At 40.2% G+C, this 16242-nt stretch overlaps 1 protein-coding gene across 1 annotated transcript; it reads right to left on the minus strand.

Moving 5' to 3' along the window:
• Positions 1 to 300: 300 nt before the first annotated feature.
• LOC122556290 (G protein-coupled receptor 35-like) lies at positions 301 to 16025 on the minus strand. The gene is made up of 2 exons (XM_043702918.2): positions 15967 to 16025; positions 301 to 1773 (listed from the first exon to the last, which is right to left on the minus strand). Exon 2 carries the CDS (start codon positions 1754 to 1756, stop codon positions 785 to 787), a length of 972 nt encoding a protein of 323 aa, XP_043558853.2. The 5' UTR covers positions 1757 to 1773; positions 15967 to 16025; the 3' UTR covers positions 301 to 784.
• Between the last annotated feature and the right edge of the window lie 217 nt (positions 16026 to 16242).

Here is a 16242-nt window from a genome sequence, read left to right on the forward strand (position 1 = left end):
GCAAACCCCTTTACACCATGTGATGTTAAAATATGCTTAACTTCAATGCATAACATTTAAATAACTTTGAAGTATCTTATAATGATGAGGAATTAACTATATACATCTGTTGTTATAGTAGTTAGCTCGAGTTTTATTCTTTAAAAATACTAATTGTTTGAGATTTAGCTGGAGATTGAATTATATTTTTCCAGTATTTGTTTTTAGATGGAGGTGTTAGGCTTGTGGAACAAAAGTAAGTAGAAGGAAATAAGATGCAAGATCAAAAGTAGTCATTCAACTGGTCGTGGCCTTGTATAATCTGTTTTTTAATCATCTAATTCAACATCATACTAGTTAACAAACTCCCATTGATTGATACTGCCTGAATCATGATCAATATATGGCTGCATTCATTAATTTTATAACATTGGGGATTGTTGGTCTCTCATCTGTTCTTGAAATTCAGAAAGATGCTATTTGACCAGTCTTGTCTATTGGAGTTCTCTGAAAGAGCCATTAGCTCTTCCCATTCCACAGCCCTTTCTCTGTAGCCCTTCAAATTTTCATTTCTCTTTCGGTATGCATTCAGATCCCTTTTATCACATACTGTCTCAGCCAATGCATTCTATGTAGAATATGAGATAGTCACGAATACAGTGATATAAACATGACATCAGTGATGTGCTAGGCTTCAAGACAAGATACAGGTAAGCAATAGTCCAATGGAATGATGGAACAGGGTTGTGCAGTCAATGATCTAATGTTGTATGTCTGCTCCAATGAATATATTCATCATCATGAGCTACTGAATGCCTGACTGCCAAGCGTCTTGAGTGTTCTGAAAAGATACAGTGTAAAGGTTTAAATTGTTACCATTCTTTTTAGTTCGATTTAAAAACTCACGAGTTTCTATGGAGACATAATAATAAATTATTCCATCCAGGCAGCAGTTCATATTAGCTATAGATGAAGACACGCTCATAAAACGACGTACATTAGTCAGCAATTTGCAATCTGGCTTTGACATCTCTTGCAGAAATTCAAGCAATAATCCTGTGTGAAAAGGCATGAAACAAAGAAAAAAGATGATTAGATTTGAGACGACAATTTTTATGCTTCGTCCGAACATGAGGTTTCCCTGGGATTTTGTACTTTTTTTGCAGAGAGTCATGATGATGTGAAATGAGCAAAAGCTCAAAATGAGGAAAGGTATTACAAATCCAAACAACTCAATGGAAATGATGATCCAAGCTTTCGTTGGCTGTACAGTGGTTTTCTGAAAACAAATTTTCTCATCAATGGCATTGTTAAATTTTACTTTCAGGAAAATTGAAAGTGAACATACTAAAATCCAAGTTGCACCACATGCAAATGTGGCTGTCATTGGTGACCTGAAGTACTTTGCCTTAAATGGGTACTTTATTGCAATGTATCGATCTACGGTTATGCAGACAACGGTGTAGATGCTCACGTACATGTTCACAAAATACAAGCATTCGAGAAATGTGCAGTAGCTCGATCCAAGGTTCCAAGTACTCCTGTAGCTGTACATCTTGAAGGGTAAAGACAGGAGCAGGACACTGTCTGAAATCGACAGGTTTGTCAAAAAAATAATGGTCTCTGTCCATTTCCTGAATTTGCAGCAGAATGCCCATAGGGTCATTGCATTAAATGTTAATCCCAGGAGAAATGTTGGTATAGATATTCCAATCAAAATATAATGCATTTCTTTCGTCAATGAACCATTGCAATGCACAGTCACATTGTTCGTCATCTTTCCAATTTGCCAAGCTGTAAAACATCAGCATAATATTAAGATTAAAATTGTATGAGTATGGAGCTTTGGTCAAATAACTTGTTACCTGGCTTTCTTCAATAGTTATTGTGTTTTATACCATGTGAATTGTCAACTCTGGTTTATACACACCTTAACAGTTTACCTTGCAACACATGTTTCTTAATGTGTTGTTTCAGTGTATCAGGAGTTGACTGCATCTCATATATAAATTCCATTGGAATTGGTCACATTACCTTTTGTATATCAGTTCCTTTTCTTGGAGAAATGTTAGTCAACAGCACAGAGTTATGACGGCAGAATGTGAACCGATCTTTCCCTCTCTAGCATTTCAGTCGCTCACATTATTACTTTAACATGTATTATGAAGAATCCCAAAACCCATCAGAAATGCCTGTCCGATACTGGCCTCTACCTGCATTCAGGCAGTGAGCTAAGGCACAGAAAACTCAGCTGACGTTGTCGTCATTCACACACACTTCCCAACAAGACAATACAATTTGAAACAAAACCTCACACTGACCTTCAGCCACCTAAAGTCAATGGTCTGGAATTCCCTTTTGATATCTCCCATTTCCATATATTTGTTGAGGGTCCCTGCTAAAGGTAGCCTTAACATCATCTGACCCACATCAAATCCTCTCTCCATGTTATTTTGTCAGTTTAAAACCTGACAAAATGCTTTTTTACGACATTAAATCGTGTATAAATTCAAGCTGCTAGCCCAGCAGCCCTGCAATCAAGTGGAATACTATGTGCTATGAGCTAAATCAATGGGAAGGAGGCAATCATTTTGGTACCTACTGCACTTGTTAATGCATTGAGAAATGAAGTATACTAATCTTAGATAGAATGGGTTGTGGCTGTTCCTCCCTGTCAGTCAAAAGTTAAAAGTGAATAAGACTCTGCGCCTTGTCTTTCAGACAGAGGATCCTATGAATGTCACTGAGAGGTGGAGTAAAGAGCAGAAACATAACTGATGTCATTCTCTAGTGATGGATAGCAGTTGCTGCCTACAAATGGCATTGCAGGATGTAAAATAGAGTTCGCTGTATTACAAAATAAAACGTGTTTTACTTTAGTTTGGAATTGATCTCTCTTCTTTGCAGCATCGCTCTCCTTCTCCATCCTGGAAGTCTCAGTCTCTCTCTCTCTGTTTCTCCCACAAATCCAGTGGCCTCCCATTTTCCTCCAGGCTTCCTGTCATTTCCAGGCAAAATGAAGGCTGATTGTCTGCACAGGCCTGAACCCTGTTCCCCTATAGTCTTCTCCTCACTCCCAATCCCAAAGTGCTATCCCTACTTCTCCTGCTCCCAATGCAGACCTGAAGCTTACTCCCCTTTGGGTCCTCCTCAAACCCAATCCCAAAGTGCTATACTGACCTCTTCTGCTCCCAGTGCAGTTCTGGATTCTGTTCTCCTATAGGATTCTCCTCAAACACAATCCCAAAGTGCTAACCCAACCTCCCCTGCTCCCAATGACCCTGTTCCCTGATAGGCTTCTGCTCACTCCCAATCCCAAAGGGCTAACCCGACCTCCCCTGCTCCCAATGCCGGCCTGAACCCTGCTCCCCTATAGTCTTCTCCTCTCCCAATCCTAAAGCGCTATCCCGACCTCCCCAGCTCATATTTTGGAATGATCCTGGTTTGTATGTACATGTAGGAGGAGTCCTGGGAACAGACTGTAGAGCACAGAGTCCTGTGTCATGGAGCTGCTGGGACAAACCTCAACAAAAATAATTGGATCTCTCTCCAGAGTCCCTTTGCAAAGACCCATTCCAGAAGGAGCCTTTCTTTTATTTCAAAAAATACTTTATTCATCAAAAAATCTGTTTGGGTTGTGTGACAGTCTCTATCCCTCCACAGCCACTTCGATTGAAACTGGCACTGTTTCAGTAACACGGGGTCTGTCTTTTCTCCCATTCATTTCGCTGTGGGTGATTGTCTCCGGGTCCTCCAGAGTACCTCAGACATAGACTTACAGATAACTTCCATTTCATGTACCTGATAATCTCTATTTTTAACACTTACTCTTTTTCTTAGACAATTTAATCTGGATGTAGCAAGTGAAGAGTATGCCATATCTGCATATAATTGCAAAAAAATATAGCTTAAACTTAAACTGCATGAGGTTAAGGTAAAAGCAATGGCTTACCCACCTCCTTCAAAAGAAGGCTTTTGGCCAGCATTATTTTCTTTAGAATTAGAATTCCTACAGTGTGAAAACAGGTCTTTCGGCCCAACAAGTCCATACTGTCCCTTTGAAGAGTATCCCACCGAGGCTCATTACCCTGAACTTCCCCTGACTAATGCATCTAACCTGTACACCCCTGAACACTATGGACAATTTAGCATAGCCAAATCACCTAACCTACTCATTTTTGGACCGTGTTAGGGAATCAGAGCACCCGGACAAAACCCATGCAGACACGGGGAGAATGTGCAAACTTCACACAGACAGTCGCCCGAGGCTGGAGTCGAACCCGAGTCGCTAGCACTGAGGCAACAGTACCAACCACTGAGCCACTGTGCTGCCCCTTTATGAGTATAACATGCTAGATATCTGTTATAGATGTGTAGCCAATATTAGGTTTGGGCTTTTGTGGGAAATTTAATCTTTTGGCATAAGTGCATGCTATGAATACTCAACACAACATAAGATAGGTAAGCATCACAAAAGACCTGATTCTGATGTGGATAGAAATGCACAAATCCCTTTTAGTGGTTGGACTACATGTCATTCCACATATTGCTAAATCAGAATTGAGCAACAGGAAAACCACAACAGATTGGGTAACCCATTATTCATTAGTTGGTGACTGAAAAAAAGCAACTGGCTTCTACCAGTCAGAGTTTATTTATCATTCAAGTCAAACACTGTATAAATTGTGTATTATAAATTCTACTTTCCTTTTGAGATTTTGTATTGTGATTCTTTCCTGGCATTTGTTCAGCTTTTCTCAAAAATGTTTAAAAAGTTAGATTACTCGAAAGCTGATGGAAACTGAATTGGCATGAAGTGTTTAGTTCTCCTTGTCACGGACAAAGTTTCACAATTCAGGTCCAGAAATGCAACCTCATACTGTGAATACAGTGAGGTTACTGATACATCAAGCTCCAATACAAGAGGAATAAAGCTCAGGTAGGACTTAAAGTTGCCCCAAGAATCAATATGAAACTTAATAAGCATGGCATGGATGCCCAGTGGTTAGCACTGCTGCCTCACAATGCCAGGGACCCAGGTTTGATTCCAACCTCGGGTGATTGTCTGGGTGGAGTTTGCACAGTCTACCTATGTCTGCATGGGTTTCTTGTGGGTGATCTGGTTTCCTCCCACAGTTCAAACACATACAGGTTAGGTTAATTGGCCATGCTAAGTTGCGTATAGTGTTCCAGAATGTGCAGGTTAGGTGCATTAGTCAGGAGAAATGTAAAATTATAGGATAGGGGAATGGGTCTGGGTGGGATACTCGTCAGAGGATCAGTGTGGACTTGTTGGGCCTGTTTTCACTCTTTAGAGATTCTATGATTCTAAATGCCCATTCGAAGGTACTGAATTATTATTTATCAATGGCATCAGTGAGAAGCCATTCAATTTAACAAGAGAAAGGTTTTAGCTATAAGCAGGAAGTGCAAGAAATAAATGCAGATATCTGTGGAAATAAACAGAAGAAAATCCTTCAGAAAATGAAACGCCATCCACAAAACCATTAGAAAAGAAACAAGATTTCAGCTGAAACCATGATTAAGAAAAGGTGAGGGGATATAGAAAAATTTGCTGATGGAAAAATTGGCTTTGATGCCATTAGACCCAGAAAGACCAATTATGATCTCAGTTTATGCATCACAAATTGCATTATGGAATTGTGCAGCAGATGTGGGGTCTTTTGGGGTGGAGGAGAGGGTAGGGAGACAGCAAATATGTCACGCCCCCTGACTGGTGTGGAAATAAGATGATCACAGATCACGAGGGAATGAATGAGCTGGAAATTTGGTTGTAAAAGATTTAATTGGTTTCTGCTTCAGTGTTTTTTTCAATGCTTGAATGACAAACAAGTAGTTAAAGGCTCATTCTTGAAGTCTTTAAATCATTAGCACAAGGTTTATGTTGAGTGATAATAAGGAGAAAGTGAGGACTGCAAATGTTGGAAAAGCCAGAGTTGAAAAGTGTGGTGCTGCAAAAGCGCCGCAGGTCAGGCAGCATCAGAGGAGCAGGAGAGTCATTTCAGGCACAAGCCCTTCCTCAGGGAATGTGGAGGGGGAAGGGGGATGAGAGATAAATAGAGGGACTGGGGGTGGAGCTGAGGGAGGGTAGGTGGGAAGGCAATAGGTGGATGCTGGTGGGGTATAATTGTGATAGGTCAGTGTGGTAGGTGGAGCAGGTAGATGGGAAGGAAGATGAACAGATAGGACAGGTCAAGAGGGTGATGCTGAGTTGGAGAGTTGGATCTGGGATGAGGTGTGGGTAAGGCAGATTTGGAAACTAGTGAAGCTGATGTTGATATTGTGTGGTTGGAGGGTCCCAAGGCAGAAGATGAAGCATTGTTCCTCCAGATGTCGGGTGGCTTGGGGTTGGCGGTGGAGGAGGCACAAGACTTGCATGTCCTTGGTGGAGTGGGAGGGGGAGTTGAAGTGATCGGCCACAGAGCAGTTGGCTTGTTTGGTGCGTGTGTCCCAGAGATGTCCCCTGAAACGCTCTGCAAATTGGCATTCTGTCTCCCTGATGTAGAGGAGACCACCTCAAGAGCAACAGACACAGTAGATGAGGTGGATGGATGTGCAGAAAAATCTCTGCCGGATGTGAAAAAATCCTTTGGGGACTTGAAGGGAGATGACGGGGGAGGTGTGAGCACAGGTTTTACACCTCATGCAGTGGAAAGGGAAGGTGTTGGGAGTGGAGGGTGGGTTGGTGATAATAAGATTGTAAAAACATGACGTCAGAGAGTCCTGTACAATACATTTACATCACTGATGCATTATCAGCATCAATGAATGAGAACACAAAGGCAATGAGAAACATGTAGTACATTGATGATTCCTTTCAACATGGTTGTATAGTTTTATAAATATTTGAACAGGAGATGAAGTGAAGGTGAGGACTGATGCAAAGGAGGGCAGGCAGAGGAGATTACACCATTAGTTATCGCCCAGGTCAGTGCTGTCTCTACAGAGGGGACAAATGACCAATAGCTCTCAAGTGTTTTTATTGCTCGCAGGGTAAATACCACCTGCTTCTCTGCTGCCTTACACTTTATTTCTGCTACTGCATTCACCTCCCACCAAGGCTCATGTTCTATCCTCCTGACCATAGGCTTCACAATCTTCCCTCAGTACCTCTCACCCTCTGAAAGCTCCTATAGCAATAACCCCACATGCTCACTGCACTACCTACTCATTCCCTCAGAACACTTGCTGCAACAGTGAGCCACCCAGTTCATCTCACTCAATCCCTCCCTTTTTGTCGACAATAGGCCAAGCAACTATAACCCACCTCGCTACTTGTCAAAAGCATAGTAGATGGATTGCTCTGGAAGTCAAGAAAGGCCTTGCTGGAGTTCTTATCATATTCTGCCATTAATTTCACCATAGCCCAAGTTGCTTTGACTCCTGTAAGATTCCACCTTTTATTTTCTTAGATATTCTGGTGAATTTGATGGTGCTCCCGGGAAAGAATTCTTTCGACAGCTTTGACCATTGCTTCTTCCCATTCCTCTTCAAAGTCTTCTTTGTCTGCAATGAGCAGCAGACACCATTGCATTCAAACCTACTTAAGCCCTAACTTGCAAAGAACTCTGATAAACTAATTCCAATCAATCCTTTGACATTGTAAGCGTTTTCTTTATTCTACAACTACAACACCTACTACCTTATCCAGGTGCCTAGAAGTCTCAAGATGTTTCCAAATGCTCCAAATTTTACTTGTGTTTGTAAGTGGATTTACGTCTGCGGTTACGTGTTGCAGTAAGGGGTTGTTGATTCGTCAACAATAACCTCCATATAATTCAGAACCAAGCAGTTTTTCAAAAAAGTGCTTTAAATTTTGACTGGTGGCAGTGTAGAGAGTCAGCTAGCTCAGCTTGTTGGTTTGCAAAGCAGTGAAGTGCCCACAGCTTTGGTTCATTTCCTGTACCTGCTGAGGTTACCATGAAAGACTCATTAATATGAATGATTTGGTTGTGAATATAGGGAATGTGGTTGGTAAGTTTGCAGATGACGCCAAATTCGGTGGTGTAGTGGACAGTGAAGATTATCTCAGAGTACAATGGGACCTTGATTATTTGGGCCAATGGGCTGAGGAGTGGCAGATGGAGTTTAATTTAGATAAATGTGTGGTGTTACATTTTGGTAAGACAGATCAGGGCAGGACTTATACACTTAATGGTAGGCTCCTAGGGAGTATTACCAAACAAAGAGACCTAGGGGTGCAGATGCATAGTTCCTTGAAAGTGGAATCACAGGTACACTGGGTGGTGAAAAAGGCGTTTGGCACGCTTGCCTTCATTGGTCAGCTCACTGAGTGTAGGAGTCGGGATGTCATGTTGCGTCTATTCAGAACATTAGTGAGGCCAATTTTAGAATATTGTGTATAATTCTGGTCACTTTTCTACAGTCATAGAGATGTATAGTACAGAAACACACCCTTTGGTCCAACCCATCCATGCCGACCATGTCGATATCCCATATAAATCTAGTCCCATTTGTCAGCATTTGGCCCATATCCCTCTAAACCCTTTTTATTCATATACCTATCCAGTTGCCTTTTAAATGCTTCATTGTACCAGCCTCCACCACCTCCTCTGGTAGCTCATTCCATACACGCACCACCCTCTGCATGGAAAAAGTTGCCCCTCAGGTCCTTTTAAGTCTTTCCCCTCTCACCTTAAATCCATGCCCTCTAGTTTTGGAACCCCACTCTGGGGAAAATACCTTGCCTATTTACTCTAACCATGCCCTCATGATTTTATAAACTTCCATAATGTCACTCCTTGGCCTTAGTGCTCCAGGGAAAACAGCCCCAGCCTATTCAGCCTCTCCCTATAGCTCAAAACCTCCAAACCTGGCAACATCCTTGTAAATCTTTTCTTCACCCTCTCAAGTTTAACAACATGCTTCTGTAGAATATTGCCAGGGTACAATTTAAAAGGCATCTGGATGGTCATATGAATAGGAAAGGTTCAGAGAGATACGAGCCAAATGCTGGCAAATGGGACTAGGTCATATTGGTATGCCAGGTCATAGAGCCATAATCATAGAAACAGACTCTTCGGTCCAACTTATCCATGCCGACCAGATGTCCTAACCGAATCTAGTCCAATTTGCCAGCACTTGGTCCATATTCTTCTTATTCATACACCCATCCAGATGCCTCTTAAATGTTGTAATTGTACCAGCCCCAACCACTTCCTCTGGCAGCTCATTCCATACATGCACCACTGCCTGCATGAAAGAATTGCCCATTAGGTCCCTTTTAAATCTTTCCCCTCTCAACCTAAACCTATGCCCTCTAGTTCTAGACTCCCCACCTTAGGAAAAAGACCTTGTCTATTTACACTATCCATGCCCCCTCCTGGTTTTATAAACCTTGATAAGGTCATCCCTCAGCCTCCGACACTCCAGAGAAACCAGCACCCCAGCGTGGACAGGTTGGACAGAAAGATCGGTTTCTGTGCTGTATAGCTGTCTGACTCTATGACATCCAAGGAGAAAGTGAGGACTGCAGATGCTGGAGATCAGAGCTGAAAAATGTGTTGCTGGAAAAGCACAGCAGGTCAGACAGCATCAGAGGAGCAGGAGAATCAGAGGAGCAGGAAGAAGGGCTTATGCCCGAAACGTCGATTCTCCTGTCCCTGTCATCCGCAAGGTGTGATGACCCACTACCTATTGTCTGTCTAATGAGATACCAGTTTCTATGCTCTGACAGGATTATAGTGACTTTAGCCTTACAGTAATTGTATGGTTTTTAAATTGTTCCTTATAGAGGAGTAGCATAGTGGCGATGTCACTGGACTAGTAATCCAGGCTAATGTTTTGAGGATGTGGGTTTGAATCCTACCATAGCAAATGTAAAATCTGAATTCAGCAAAATCTAGAAATGAAATGTGAGTCTAATGGTGACCATGTAATCATTGTTGTAAACCACCCATTTGCCCTTTAGAGAAGAAAATCTGTCATCCTTAGCAATTCTGATTTACACGTGATTTGAGATCCCAAAGCTATGGTGATTATATCTTAACTGCCCTCTGTAATAGCCTAATGAGCCACTTAATTCAAAAGCAGTTGGAGATAACAAATGTTACACCCACACAGAATGAAGAATTTGCATATTTCGCAAGACTAATTTGTGACCTTTGAGTTAGTTTTACCAATGTTGAGCTAGCAGCAGGTCCCACCTAAACACTCAGTTTCCTTCCTTTGGACACCCTGTCATAGCCCTTTAGGAGTGAATTAATCACTGACTGAGGGTTTGGACTAATTGCATTTGTCTGCAGGACAGTGCAATTTAAAAAATATAAATTGGCTACTTAGACTACAAGGACACCAAATAATCTGTTTTATAAGATTTTAAATGGGATTATTGCTTTAATTCGTTAATTAACTGATTGGTGTAATTAATATTACCAAAATAATTTTTGGTGTCTTTTTAACCACTGAATTTGACTGATTTCAAATCAGATTGTACAGAGATAAAGGATGGATGTTTTGCAGGTTACTGGCAGGTGGATGGGAATCTTGTTGACCAGTTGGAGGACTGGTGGAGAAAGCCAGTAAGGTCTTTGGGGAAGGTCCAACAGAATCTGATGCCCATCAAGCACTCAAGTGGAACCCATCAGCCTGTTCCTATGTGAGATGATCAGCAGCCAGACTCCTGCTCCAGAGAGCTGCAGACGTGTTGACGAGTCAGAGGCTTATAGAACATAAAATGTTACAATGCAGCACAGACCCTTCGGCCCTCGATGATACGCTGACCTGTGAAAAATAATCTGATGCCCATCTAACCTACACCGTTCCATTATTATCCATATGTACGCCCAATGCCCATTTAACAGCCCTTAACGTTGGCAAGTCTACTACTGTTGCAGGCAGGCCGTTCCATGCCCCTACTAATCTCTGAGTGAAGAAACTACCCCTAATATCCATCCTAAATCTATCACCCCTCAATTTAAAGCTATGTCCCCTCGTGTTTACCTTCACCATCTCAGGAAAAAGGCTCTCACTGTCCACTCTTTCTAACCCTCTGATTATCTTATACATCTCAATTAAGTCTCCTCTCAACCTTCTTCTCTCCAACGAAGGCAGCCTCAGATCCCTCAGCCTTTCCTCGTAAGACCTTCCTTCCTTGTCACTTCTAAATATATTAACAAGATATTTTGATGTAAAACTCATTTCACAAACAACTGTATTTTAATAAAGGTTGTACGATTGCATTGGCTCAGGGTAGATCTTGCACTCAGTGATATTAAGTTGGTTTGACAAAAAAAATCTCAAGGTAAGTAAAATCACATTTCAAAATGGGTGCAATTCTGGGCAGAAATTAAGCCAGAATCAGCAAATGTACTAAATCGAAAACTTTATCACTCATTCTATATGATTACATAAAATCACCAGCAATTAATACAATCTGTTTTTCCCACTGTACTTCAAAGTGACTAACTTCAATAAGGGCAGTCTACGGTACTTCTAAATGTACTGAAAGCTTTAATTATTCAAAAGGGACTATTTATTATATCTTTAGATCATTCTCAGTCACATGTATGCATCCCCATTAGCATCTCTTGCTCATTCACCAACCCTTCATTCTATTTCCAAGTTAACTGCAGGTGGGTTAGACCATTAGACCATAAGAAACAGGAATGGGAGTAGGACATTCAGCCCTCGAGCCTACTCTGCCATTCAATAGGATCATGGCTGATCTGACATTCGCGTATCTACTTTCCTTCATTTTCCCTGTAACCCTTGATTCCCCAATGACCAAGAATCTATCCCTCTCAGCTTTAAATAGACACAAACCCCGACAGCTGTATGTGGCAACAAGTTCAAAATACTCACAACCCTTTGAGAGAAGAAATTCTCCCTGATCTTAGACTTAAATTAGGGCCTCTTTATTCTAAGTCTATGTCCTTTGGTCCTAGACTCTCCCATAACAGGAAAATTCCTCTTAAATTTACCCGTCAAGTCCCTTAAGAATCTGATATGTTTCAATGAGATTGCCTCTCAATCTTCTAAACTCCACTGAGGAGAGTCTCAATCTGTTTAGCCTTCACTCATAAGATAACCTCTCCATACCAGGGATCATCCTCGTGGACTTTCTCTGAACTTTTCCCAATGAAATAATATTTTTCCTCAAATAAGGGGACTAAAACTACTCACAGGATTCCAGATGTGGTCTCACCAGCACCTTGTACAGTCGCAGCTAGATTTCTTTACTCTTATACCCCTTTAAAATAAGGGCCAGCATTCATTAGTCTTCTGGATTGTAAGCTCTATGCTAAATTTCTGTATTTAGTGCACAAGTACCCCCAAGTCCCTTTGTATTGCAGCTTTTTGCAAAATTTTCTCCATTTATATAATACTTTGCTCTTTTATTCTCCTTTCTAAATGGACAATTTCATATTTTCCAGCATTATACTACATTTGCCAACTGTTTGCCCACTTAACTTATCAATACCTCCTCTAAACTGTTTGCAATCCTCCCACAATTTGCCTTTCCATCTACTTTTGTATTGTCTGCAAATTTGACTACAGTACGCTCACTTTCTTCCTCCAAGCCATTAAGGTATTAGAAACAGTTGTGGTCCAGCACTGATCTCTGTGAAACCCCACTGGCTATAGGTCACCAACCTGAAAAAGAACCCCTGATCCCCACTCGCTGTATCCTGCCTATAGGCTAATTCTCTGTCCATGCCAATACACTACCTCCAACTCAGTGGCCTCTTATCCTGTGACTTAACATTTTGTGAGGTACATTGTTGAATGCCATTTGAAAGTCCAAGTACAACCTCAATCCACCTCTGATTGAGATTTCCTCAAAAAGCTCCAATAAATTAAGTAGCCGTGAATTCCCTTTCTTGAAGCCCTGTCGACTTTGATAAATTGGATTATGATTTTTTCAAAAGACTTGCTATTAGCTCCTTTATAATGGATTCCAATACTTTTCCAGCAAAAAATGCTAGTCAAATTGGCCTACAGTTACCCACATTTGCCTCCCTCTTTTTTGAATAGGAGAGCCATATTGACAGTTTTCCAAATCTCTGGTATTACTTCGGCATCCAGGGATTTTTGGAAAATTACAACCCAATGTATCCATTATCTCTGTCACTTCCTCTTTTACTATCATAGGATCCAAGCCATCAAGACCAGGCCACTTCTCAGCTTTCAGCAGTTTTTATAATGCTACTTCTAGTGATGGTCATAGCATTTAATTTTCCTCCTGTATTTCTTAGTATTAATGGTATGTTTGAAGTATCTTCCGTCATAAAGACTGATAGAAAATATCTATTTAACTCCTCTATCATTTCTTTGTTCTTATAACTGTTCCTCCAGATTCATTTTCTAATGGGCCTATGTTCACTTTGACCTCTATTCCTTTTTATATATTTAAATAAGCTTAGTTTTTGTATTCCTCACTAATTTGCCCTTATAGTTTACTTTTTCTGTCATTATTGTCTTTCTAACGTGTTATCTCTTTAATCTTTTTGACCCTGTGTGAGTTTGCTCGTGGCTCAGTTAGTAATCTGGAATTTATGACCTTTTGCTTCTGTTTATTAATTTAGCCCCTAGCTGCTCATATCCCTTAGCAGAACGTCTTTCCATTTTCTACGCATATTGCTGATCTCCACATAGACCATAACAACTGATCTTTCCCCTCCAAGTTCCTCTGCAGCTCAGATGAGATATCCTAAACCTGGGCACTAAGCAGACAACACAACCATTGGGATGCTCAATCTTGGACACAGAGAACAGTGTCTACTCCCCTGACTGTACTATCCCTGATTACAACTACATTTCTTTTTCCTCCAACCGCTTGAGTGGCTTCCTCTACCATGTCACGATTGTCAGTTTGCTCATCCTTCCTTCGGTTCTCACTCTCATCTACACAGGAAGCAACTATCTCCCATAGTTTATATTGTATTGAAATGTATGGGTGTAGGAATTAGAATACTGTAGGAACATGTAATTAAAATAAACTTTAGACAGACACATAGATAAACCAGATAGACTGTTCAATACTGCAGATAGAAATGTGAGAAAGGAACATCAGCCACTGAGTAGATTTCTGAATAGATAAAGAATAAGCCATTTTTTCTATAAAGATTGAAGGGGATAGGGGATTATAGCCTGCAATCAATTGCAGGAAGTATTTGTGCACATAACCATTCAATATTTGTGTTCCTAAATTCTCTGCCTTAAAGCAAGCCTTCAACCATTATTTGCTGAAATGTGGCAAAGTGTTGGATTTTTAGTTATTGGTAAAGGAAGGAGGCAAGCATTGAAGTTCACATTCAAAATGTAACATTTACTTTACTTGATATTTATGATGAAGTAAAGCAGTGAAATTAACTATGAAGTCAGCTGACATATCAACAGAAGATAACAAACTCGCTCTTCAGGCTGCTGCCAGATATGTATGAGATGCTGAGAAGAGCTAACTTATCAGCTTTGATAAGTCCTATCTTTGCCTGTGGATTTTGAGGCCAACCTCATGAGAATTTGCAATCATCTGTATTCATGTGTCTCTTGATACAAGTCATTAAATGGGCCAACATGAAAATATGTATAAATGTATGGAGATTATTAAACAGACTAAGATAGTTCATATGATATAGAACTGCATAACTATTTAAATTAGAATACTATAGGATAATTGATATTGTTTAATCCTTGCCAATCAGACAGCACTGAGGTAAAGCATGATGAGTATACTTAAAAGAAGAAATGAGACTGTGGGCCAGGAATTAATCTATAAAAGAAAGTACTTCATTTCTCTTTGTCTGACAATTGGAAGACTTATTCCAAACTACTGGACAGTGTACAAAGAAAAATTTGCCCAGGATAAACAGTCAGAATTGTGCACACATGAAAAAAAGAGTAAACATAATGTTACAAACCCTGGCTGGATTGCAAAATTTAGGGTATATTTTGCTGAGCAATTCATATACCAGTATCATAAATGGGAATTCATCATCATCAAAGAACATTACTGACAAATTTCACAAGTACTTCATTAGTTGTAATGTACAATACTGTATCTTAGAGTCATGAAAGATGGTGTAAAAATGCAAGACATGTTGATTGCAGAATTTAAGGGCAGCAATAGACCGTTTAGGATGGAGATGAGGAGATATTTCTTCACCCAAAGAGTGGTGAGCCTGTGGAATTCATTACCAAAGGAAGTAGTTGATACCAAAACATTGAATGTATTCAAGAGGCAGCTAGATATAGCACTGGAGCAAATTGGGTAAAAAGTTATGAGGAAAAAGCAGGATTAGGCTATTGAGTTGGACAATCAGACTTAAGTGTGATGAATGGTGGAGCAGGTTCAAAGGGCTGAAAAGCCTCCTCCTGTTCCTATTTTCTATGTTTCCATGTTATTAGGACTAGTAGCAATAGGGTAGCAACCAATCACAGAAAATAATGTAGCTAATTTAGACTGGAGATAATTTTGACTTGTGAATGTGAACAAGCAATCATTTTACATGTTTAAGCTACTTTTATGCAGTACAATATGAGACTCATGATGCTTTTGTAAAATAAAAACTGACAGCTTTGGACCCAGATTCAAGTTTTTTGTGCTTTAGTTCTAAGAATCCATAACTTTTCTTTCAAAAGGCACTGATACAAGAAAAGTTAGTGAGTAAGAGAAAAGCATTAAGCAAAGATAACTGGAATTTAAAAGTAGATAACAGTGAATATTTTATCCTCTTTCAAACATATTTAGCTTCATTCTAATAGATCAAACTATTTTGGGACCTGGAACACATTAAAAGACTCCTAAGAAGTGCAGTAATTGCAACCATCAATGGGAATTCTGCTTGTGTAATGTTACCACAGTTTTAGCGGATGATATTTTGTTCATTTGACAATTAGGACCCGTAGTAATCTTTGGTTTAATAATATTTTATCATGCTGCTGCTACTCAAGCAGCTGGCTCTAACTGTACTTATACAAATGAGAATAATCAGAAATGCTTACCAGTTTTCTGAAGAAATTCATAAAAGACGTATTTCGCCTGTACCCTTAGTTTTCTTAGGTATCAGTGCTGTGCATCTGAAATAAATTCTGGATATTTGTATTATGTCTCAGAAAGTGGTTTGACTTTTATACAAATGTCATTGGTCTGTCCTTATCAGTATTGAACATATTTAGAGAACTTCCTGGAGATCTCACTGAGAGAATCGGAGGGTGTTAAGCAAAGCAGATCATATTTGTGGTTTGGGTCTGGAAATGTCATGCTTCTCTTGGTTTCAG

This window comes from Chiloscyllium plagiosum, unplaced genomic scaffold (assembly GCF_037043375.1).
Source record: "Chiloscyllium plagiosum isolate Xiang-an unplaced genomic scaffold, Cpla_swu_hap1 HiC_scaffold_13, whole genome shotgun sequence".
Taxonomy (NCBI): domain Eukaryota; kingdom Metazoa; phylum Chordata; class Chondrichthyes; order Orectolobiformes; family Hemiscylliidae; genus Chiloscyllium; species Chiloscyllium plagiosum.